At 46.0% G+C, this 10035-nt stretch overlaps 1 protein-coding gene across 7 annotated transcripts in view; it reads right to left on the reverse strand.

Moving 5' to 3' along the window:
* The window catches only part of CACNA2D1 (calcium voltage-gated channel auxiliary subunit alpha2delta 1), a 476566-nt gene extending 469340 nt beyond the window's left edge, over positions 1-7226 (reverse strand). For all 7 annotated transcript variants that reach the window (XM_055300850.1, XM_055300848.1, XM_055300849.1 and 4 more), the window contains exon 1: positions 7074-7226. In XM_055300850.1, coding sequence (XP_055156825.1) covers positions 7074-7174 — 101 coding nt within the window. In that variant the 5' untranslated portion in view covers positions 7175-7226. The remainder of the gene's footprint in view (positions 1-7073) is intronic.
* Between the last annotated feature and the right edge of the window lie 2809 nt (positions 7227-10035).

Below are 10035 nucleotides of genomic sequence, written 5' to 3' on the forward strand. Positions count from 1 at the left end.
GCTCTGCAGTAGTTCGGTGCACTGCATAATTCACACTGAATAACAATACCTGCATTAATCATTAAATTACATTTGATGTTAAAAATATTTGAAGCAGGAGACATTAAAAAAAAAAAAAAGACGGTGTAAATTAAAACAAAACATGTACCACGTACTCAGAGGTCCAAAGTCTTAAATGTACTACCTAGAAGCCAACCTACCTGTGAGTTATTTCATTCCTTATAATCTAATTGAAGAAATTTACTTATTTTTTTGATGATCGCCACTTAAGCCTCTAATAAAGTGTCATGCTAATATTTATCTAATTATCCATTATCCTAAGGTTTCCCTAAAAAATACTGCTTAATTGCTTCTGTTTTTTGAGACCTAGACAACTATATTGTCTTCTTTGGTTTCTAAGGTGAATGTCCATAATATAAATATTTAGTTCTCTATATATAAATCTGATGTTCAGTAAACATAATTTCCAGAATAGCCATGCTCACTTGGGAAGTGGGAGAAAAAAGAAAATTTAAAAAATGACCAGCTGCCTTTTTAGCATCCTTAATGTAAATCTACACCACGTAAATCAGAAGGCTCCTTTGTTTGCACCACGTGCACTTGCATCACATCTCATGGCATTTTCACCACAACACCTCTTGATCGCATTCCTAAAACAGATTTTCTCAGTGTGCCCGAGTCCATTTATTTTACTAAGCCATTCTTCTTTTAACCCTCAAAATAAGACATCATTAATGCCTAACCATCCCTTTCTAAAGCCTGACAGTAGGCACCTTAGAGAACAATTTTATTAGATCTTCCTCCTTTCCCCTAATTATCCCCCACAGTAGGTGGGGAAATGTCAAAAGAAACAATTGTCTAGACTGTTTGACAATTTTGGTAGAACTGTTGATCATGTACTACAGATTTCTTTATTACATCAAAATTCCTCAACAATTTCCCTATAGACAGAAATGTCCGAGGGTAAGAGAAAGGCCCCTGAAACAGTCAAAGAAGATGCAAGGGAGAAAGTCCTGAGGTCTGGTCACAAGTCACTGGGAGAAAGCAAATCAAACACTCCCCATCTGATTTGATGATATATGCAAATAATAAATCATGATTAACAGTAACTGTGTATGTAGGTGTATGAAAGAGAGACAGAGAAGGAGCAATTAATTATCTGAATAAAAGAATACAGGAGTTATTTTTTCAGTTTGCCCAGAGACAACTGTAATACATTTTTAATGACTCAGGAAAAGGAACTTCAAATTAACAATAAGATTATCTCCAAATCTGAAGCCTTTAAAATGGGCAACACCATTATTATCCATTGCCATCATTTCTACTTTAAGTTGTTCTTCCATTTGTGACACAGAATTTAAAATGTATCCTAATTTTTTTAATCCAGCAGAAGCATATGGTTAAAAAAAAAAAAAATCAGCAGAAGCAAATGTTAAAATAACATTTAGCCAGAAATATCCGGCATTCATATTCAAAGAGAACTTTAAATATTGCTTCATATGTAACAACCTGATCCTGCATTATTGAAATTAACTGTAAAAGTGTGCCAGTTCGTTAAGGCCACAATGTCAATCTTTTCCTTGTTTATTATCTTGTTAATATTTGTATAAACGGCAATTTTAAAGGAGCAATAATGCTGAATTACTACAAGTTATATAAACCTATAAGAGAAACCTAACAGTTTATATTGCACAAATATATTTTTAAAAACTGTTCGTGTTTATCCTTTATTCTTAAAGCATGTCACACCAAATATGTCTAATTCTTGCAAATATCTAAGTATCCCATATCTAAATGGCCAAAATGAAAACTGCTTAGTATGCAAAGGTGCCCAGCATCTCAAATGCAGTAGTTTCTTTCGCATACTTATTTTGCTAAAAAGATGGCAAAATCATACTTCATTTGCTACTCATCGATTATGTTAATGACTCGTCTCTACAGGACCTGAGCATTTCAAGCTGCTTTTGTATACAATAACTCATTTGATTCTCTTGACAAATTATTCTGAAATGTTAGTGTTATGAAAATATTTTGAAAGAGATTGAACCACTAAAAACAGTTGTAGATTTGCAGGAATCTTCAAGCATATATATCTGTTAATAAATTTACCTTACTGAGGTTTTTCTACCATAGCAAACCACTTGAAGAAGGTTAAAAGAAATACGTGTGCACGCACGTGTGTGTGTATGTCCATATGTAATAAACTATTACCTAATGAATAAAATACTGTGATGCAAAGTAAACAAATTATCTAACTATGCAGTGTTAATATTTTAGACCCTGAAGGAAAAGGTAAGTACAATATTTTTCACAAAGTACTACCATTTTTATTTCAATTGACACTAAAGTCAATTGCCTTTTTCTTTCAAATCTGGAAAGAATATGATACAACCAGTTCCCATGATTTTGGACACAGGCACACAGAAAATAAATCACTTGTAAGCCGCACGGTTGACCATCTTGACGCAGTTCAGAGTTTACTGGAAAGCAAGCCTATGAAAGGCTTGGGGACATTCGCCGTATTAGACATAAACAGTCCAGGAAAAGAAACAGTGGCTGACACGGTGTCTGATGCACACTACCAGCCTTAAGTAAATGAGGACTGGATGCGATGGAACCGAGTTCCTTCCGCAGGATAAGCAGCTTACACGCTTTTCTGAAATACTACTACAAATGATGGAAAAGTTGACACTTTAGTTATAACAAAATGTTACTTTTTAGTAACACTGCAAAAAAATCTGATTTTTTTTCAAACTCCTAAGTACATTAATGATAGAACTGATTGTGTGTATACATGTAAGATACCAAAGGAAATAAGCAAAAAAGATGATTTCCCTAAAATATACTTTAACCATTTAAGTATCCAGTTTAAGGTTATAAATGGTCCAAAGACATTTATCAGGAAACAAGATGTGAATTGAGAAGAACAGATTACTTTCCTGGAAATCTATATCCATATTACAAAACAGGGAAAAGAAGAGAAATTTCTGTGTATGTGTTTAAATGATACTCCAGAAAACATACCAATTAAGTAATAGTTTGTTACGGATTCAATTTTAAAGTCATGTAAAAAAGTCCCAGATGAAAAAAAAAAAAAAGTCCCAAATGCACTGTTATTTCTTATGTACACTCAAAAATCTAAACAGTAAATGTGAATACAGATTTTACACGTGTTATTTATATTTTTGCAAATCCTTACTATGTATAAACCCGAAAATGAAAAGTATTTTATTATTTCTTTTAATCAGTGTTGGAGAAATAATAGAAAAGTGTCTACACAGCCAGGTTTCTTTGAATAAAAAGAGTGGTCAAGTTTCTGTTTTCAAAATGAACAATTTGCTATAGATTTTATTTTTATGTGCACTAAGTTAAAATTAAACTAGTGAAAGCCATACACAATAATAAAGGTACGTTTTATTTCCTTTAGTCATAATAAGCTTAGATTCTTGTACCTTCCCAAAATGTTTTTTTTAGATTATATCCTTTATGGTCTGCCTAATGCTCACTCAAATGCCAATCCAAATAGCTACACTTATACCCACCTGTAAATATTAAGAAATTTAACACCATGATACTACTTTTCTGAAAAATAGACCTCCTGTTGCATACTTTAAACATACACCTGTAGAATAATAAATGTTGTCTCACGGTTAATCTCCTGAGACCAAATTAAAGATCTGAGAACGGGATTTATTAACGTTCATTGTTTTTAGGTTTTAATTTACACAATATTTTACCTCATATTGTATCTTAAGGTACATTTCCTTGCACATGTAGTATGTGAAAAGAAATTGTTAGAACCAAATGAAAATAATTATGTCACTTCTAACACATGAAAAAGATATCCATTCCAATGTCATAAACTTATTTTCTACAGGCTTTAAATATAAATTTGTTCAGTAACAGAAAAAATATTCATATCTTAAGTATTTAAACCCCAAAGCACTATTCTTTCACGAGATTTATCTATTTCCCAAAGATATCTATAATTCTTATTAATATATGTATCCAATTACACACTTTATATTAAAATCCCCCATATACCAATGGGCTCTCAGCCAATTATTCTTGACTGATTGGTATTCTGATATGACTAAGAGTTTAACATTAACAGTAGTTATAACTACAGTTGTTGTTTTTTTTTTAATCGGGATTTGTAAATAGATCCTAAAATAAAGAGCAACAGATTCAAATTAACATTACAATACTGGCTAACATACATATTATTCTGAGTTTTAAAATAGAAGTGTTTTCATTTATGTGCCAAGAAATTATTTCTAGAACACGCAAGAACTCCCTCTTTGAAAAGTATATCTTAAACTACCAGTATAAGCTGTGCATACTATAACTTGAAAATGATGGGATTTCCATTTATATATAAACCAACATGCATTAGGTGGTGGCTACCATATGGCATATTTATGATTCACACTTTATTGAGACAATCATTTTCAAAAGAAAAGCCTAGCCTAGCAAAAAAAATTGTATCAAAATTGCTCTCTTGGTGGGGGGAGGGGAACCTTGTTATTTTAGTGTTAAGTCTTAGAACAGTTTATACCTAAATCCAGAAGAAAATGCTATTTGAGAATATATACTAAGCCAGAAAAATTTAAAAAGAAATGTAAAATGATACATTATTTGTTTTATTATACTAAAACTTAAGCCTTTAATATCACTATAAACACTACTTAAAAGAAAAATAAAGCTCTGTGTCCGTAATTTTAATTCTAGTGGAGAGGTCCCACTCCAATGAGTGCACAATTAATCTTATACTCTGTTGATGGCATGTTCTCCCTCTAAAACTACTGATATCACTTTTTCTGGGAAAAATAAAATTGTCAAAAAAGAAAAGAAAAAAAGAACTTATCAATGATTTCCAGAGAAATTTATACATAGGACTGCAATAATTTGCCTTTATTGATACCATAATCTTTGTACTGAATGTTTATAAACTTGAATCTTTTTTCCAAAGATTCGAGATTTAGCATGATAAACACCCCGTATGAATTCTTTTCTTGCAAGAAAGGCAAATGGCATATCTCGACAAAATTAACACTGCACTTTTTAAAATTTCATAAAGTTTATTCAGAAACCTAGCAAGAAGCACAAATGTCAACTATCATCTCTCCTCTCCTCAGAAGATGGTATTTTAACTTTTGAAATAAAGTACTGAAGACGCACAAGCCTTTTCCAAATAGCATTAATGTTACCTACAGGAGACTGACCTAGCTCTACAAGGTCTTTTATTAAGCTTTCACTCTACCAAATAATTAATATTTCATATTATTTGAGAATGCCTTCAATCTCTATTGCTAAAAAATAAATTTCAAATCGTTTCAAAGGAAGGAAATTGTGGTTTCCTAATTCCTATTTTTCTTCACTTCTTTATCTTCTTTCCTGTCTCCAGTGAATTTCTGACCATAAACATTAAGTCACTTGAATTTGAGGACAGCATTTTTTGCAGACGTCCTTCTCACCATAAGGACTTGTACATTAGTATTTTATAATGGCATGTTCAGGAATAAGAGGCTATTATTTTGTCGTAGCTTTAGAAAGTCACAGTTTCCTCCACTGGGGTGATGATGCATTCCCTCCAAATGAAAGAAATATTGATAAATTGCCTGTTAAAAATAACACACTGAAAACATGTAAGCTGCACACACGGGCTCCTTTTTTAAAGAGCCACTTCTTTATCTGACAAAAATGCAAGCGAGTCACTGGAGTTCTCGTTTTACAGGCCAAGCGGCAAAACGGATAAAGAATTCCATCCATAAAAGTGTAATTCCCTAATAAGAGTGGATGATCCTGAAGCACCTCCAGAGAAATCCTTACTCTCTGTATCTCAAAATCTCCGCTTGGAACATCCTGCCAATTCAACGACGATCTACAGATGGCATTTACCCTTTCGCTTCGTAACAGAAAGGATCTGCAATCAAGCCTATGGAAGATCACCTAAAAAAAGGACCAGGACCGCACATCAAGGACGAAAACTCTTCGCCGCTCCCCTTCTCCGGGGTAGACGGCGCATCCTTGGGCTTGCGGCCCCGGCCCGGCCCCGGCCCCGGCCCGGCCCCGGCCCCGGCCCCGGCCCCGGCCCGGCGGCAGGGAGGCCTCCGGGCGCATCCTGAACCCGCGGAGCCCGGGGAGCATCGCCCAGGCCGCGCGCGGAGCCAACAAAGGGCAGCGGGGCCGGCCCCACGGCAGGAGTCCCGGGAGGCTACCTCGGCTTTGTTTTCGTGATGTAAGACGCATCCGAGTGACTCGTCCGTTTACGATCCCCTGCTCCTGGGAGCCTCCAAGCAGCTCCAAGAACCGGAATCACGGCTCTCCCAGGACGCCCGAGGGGCCGCCCGGCGCCCGCTCCGAGGTGCGCGCGTACCTCAGGAGCGACTGACTTTGCCTCTTTCTTCCCAGCCTAAGAGAAAAGAGAACTAGGATTTTCCCTTCCCTCCCTGCCGCGTGACTACAGTTACCTTCAAATATTCTATTTCCAGAGCAGCAGCGGATTTTTTTTAAGTCATTTTAGAAATGTTAAAAATAAGAGGAAATTGCAGGGGGCTCTGGAGACGTTGCTCCCTCCCTCCAGGGACGGGCCGTGGTCGCCCCAAGGGCAGGAGCGGCGGGGGCCGCGGGGGGCGGGGGGCGCGGGGCCCCGGGACCCGGACCCGGACCAGGACCAGGACCGCGGCCCGGAGCGGCCGCCGAGCATCCGGGCCGGCGGGCCGCGGGGCGCCCAGCGTGGGACGGCGGGCGGCGCACAACTTTTCCCGGACGCGCCTGGAGGGCCGCGCGTGTAGGCTGGACCCCCCACCCCCCGCCCCGGCCGGGCCGCCCAGCTCGCGGGGGCGGGGGCGGGGGCGGCGGCCGCGCAGGGCTGGGGCGCGGCGGGCCGGGCAGGGCTGGGGCGCGGCGGGCCGGCGGCGGGCGTGTCCGGACCGCGGGGCCCCCCGCCCGGCTCGGCCGCCGCCCCCGCCCCCCCCGCGCCCCCGGCTCCCCTCCCCGCCCCCCCCGCGCCCCTGCCCGGCCCCGCTGCCCGCCCCCGGCGCCCCTGCCCGGCCCCGCCGGCGACTTACGTGACGGCCGAAGGGAAGGGCTCCGCGGCGGCGGGCCGGACCAGCGCCGCCTGCACGAGCGCCAGCGCCAGGGCCAGGGCCAGCAGGCGGCCCGCAGCCATGCTCGCGGTCGAGGGGCCGGCGGGGCGCGGGGCGCGGGCAGCCTCGGGCGGGTCGGCGGGCGGGCGGGCGGGCAGGGGCGGGGCGCGGGGGGCGGGGGGCGGGCGGACCCTCTAGCGCGCGGCTCCGGCTCGGGCTCGGGCTCGGGCTCCGGCTCCGGCTCCGGCTCCTGCTCCGCGCCGCGGCCGCCGCGCCTCCGCCGCCATCAGCGGCGACTCGGGAACAGAGGCGGCGAGTCGGCCGGCGCCCGCGCTCGCCGTCGCCCTGCCTCCCGGTCTCCTCCCCGATTTATGCCCCCGACCGCGGGGGGGCGGGGGGAGGGGCCGGGGGCGCGGGGCGGCGGCGGAGACGCGGCTGGCGGCGGGAGGCTCGCTCCGGCTCCTCCGGGGGCGGGCGGGGCGGGGCGGGGGCGGCCCGGGCGGGGAGGGGAGCGGGGAGGGGAGCCGGGCGCGGAGGGAGGGGAGCGGGCGGGGAGGGGAGCGCGGCGGCGGCTCCTCGGGCTGCACCGCCCGGCGCGGCTCTGCCCGCGCCCGGGCCCGGGCCCCCCGCCTCCCCCGGGGCGCGGAGCGGTCCTCCGGCCGCCGAGGCCGCAGGGGTTCGGTTCGCCTCCTGCAGCACCGCTGTGCCCGCTGCCGGGCGGCGCCGCCGAGCGCGGGGGCCGGGGGCCGGGGGCCGGGGCGCAGCTGCCCCGACGGAGCCGCGGGGCCCGGGCCGAGGACGGTGCGGCCCGACCCGCCGGCCCGAGGGGCGCAGCGGCGACTCCCGCCCGGCCCCGAGCCCCGGCCCCCTGCGGGGCTGCCGACCCGGGTCAGGGCGCAGGCCCGCGAAGGGGAAGCAGCGGGAACAAGTGGCGACGGGCGCTCGAGGTGTGGGGGGGGGGCGGGCGGGGGCTTGGGGGCTGGAGGTGTGCAGGGGCGCGGGGGGTCGGGGGCTGGGGTGTGCAGGGGGGTCGGGGGCTGGAGGTGTGCAGGGTGGTCGGGGGCTGGGGTGTGCAGGGGCGCGGGGGTGGGGGCTCGGGGCGCTGGGGCTGGACGTGCGCGGGGGGTGCGGGGGGTCGGGGCGCTGGGGCTGGACGTGCGCAGGGGGGCGCTGGGGCGCGGGGCTCAGGCCTCCCAGAAGGAGCGGGGGGCTCGGCTCAGGCCTCCCCCGGGGCTGGGGCTCGGCCTCGGCCCGGGTGGAAGCGGGGCGCCCCGTGGGAAGGGCCCCCCGTGATGCGCTGGGGCTGCCTTCGGCAGCAAGTGAAGAGAATACCATTCCTGATGGGAAAGAACGAACAACCTGCCTATGCGTAAAAGCGGCGATTGGCGGTGGCTGATAAGATTTTTCATGAGCTCTTTTTTTTTTTTTTAGTTTCCCGAGGGGTCTGTGGAGGGGCCGCGACTCTTCCCACTGCGGAGTCGTGGTGCAGCCCCGAGGGCAGCCCCGGGAGGAGCCGGAGCGCCCCGCGGCGGAGCGAACTGTCACAGTGTAGGCCGCTCTCTGCCTCTTGACCCCGAGACGTTCCCTTCCCCCCGACTCGCACCCTTCCTTGTGCCTTATTTGTTTTCTTTGTGTTCTCGTCCTCTCTGGCTTGCTCTGTTTCCCTCCTCCGCTTCGGAGGGGCCTCACAAAAGGCGCCCCGCCGGGACTTGACTTAGTTTGTTTTTTGCCCGGCAGAAAGGGAGGCCGCGGGAGCCAGCAAATGGGAAAAGAAGTGGGATGTAATGGCCTGAGAACGGGAGCCCGGGAAGGGTATTTTGCATAACTGAGGATGGCCTTGCCGTCCGGATTTAGGTAACCGAACAGTCAAGCCCATCGTTTTTGTTTCAATCTTTAATGATTCAAAAGCAGATTTTCTGATTCCGAGTAGCAGGACGAGATGCCCATCCCTGTCTATGTCATAGGTCGTTACCCTACCAGCCTCCCTCCGTAAGAATTCTGTACTCTGTCAATTATTTCAGTGATGCCTTCAGACTTCCTACGAAGGAAGTACACCGTTTCCAGTTTATGGCTTTAAGACAAAGAGCTTAAAGACCAAAACGGATGTAATAAACTTCTAGAGAAGGTAAGTCAGCCTTCATTATTTGTTGGCCTTTGAGCCAAATCTCAATTTCTTTGGATCCCTCGGACGAAGCCCTGTGTTCTCTAATATCTGAAGTTGTTGAAGAAAGGTATTACTTCTACAGTTCTTCCTGAAAGTGCTGGTTATCAGCCGTAGCCTAAATCATCGCTTCATCCTCATCCTCTGTTGTGGAGCTTGCGATTAAACGCTTCATTGACCTAAACCTTTCTAAGGAGGATACTCAAAATGTGGCTTTTATTTCTTACATATGATAACTAAAGCAAGGGCATTTTCACAACATAGCATTCTGTGTCTGTTGGATTATCCATAGGCCCCTACAATGCATCGTTTAAACTCAGTTCAGTTATTTTGAAAAATTCCATAAAAACCAGATCATAGGGAACCCCGGGCTGCTCAGCGGTTTAGCGCCGCCTTCAGCCCAGGGCGTGATCCTGGAGACCTGGGATCGAGTCGAGTTGGCTAGGGAGCCTGCTTCTCCCTCTGCGTCTCCCTCTGCCTCTGTCTCTGTCTCTCTCTCTTTCTCATGAATAAATAAATAAAATCTTAAAAAAAAAAAAAAAAAACAGATCATACACCATTAGTAGTAATAAAATTTTGCTTATTCACCAAATCTTGCCATTCCAGATAAAATGTTTATAAATCATAAGGACTGATGACATAACTTGTGTTATGGGCCATCATAAATAAGAAGTCACAAATCAATAGCTACTATTCATTTAAGAGAAAATAATCTAATAAGAAAGATTAATGAAGATCTGATGCCTGTATTAATCATTTCCAGATGAAAGTTTAATCCAAAAT

Source organism: Nyctereutes procyonoides, unplaced genomic scaffold (genome assembly GCF_905146905.1).
Source record: "Nyctereutes procyonoides isolate TBG_1078 unplaced genomic scaffold, NYPRO_anot_genome, whole genome shotgun sequence".
NCBI classification, from domain to species: Eukaryota; Metazoa; Chordata; class Mammalia; order Carnivora; family Canidae; genus Nyctereutes; species Nyctereutes procyonoides.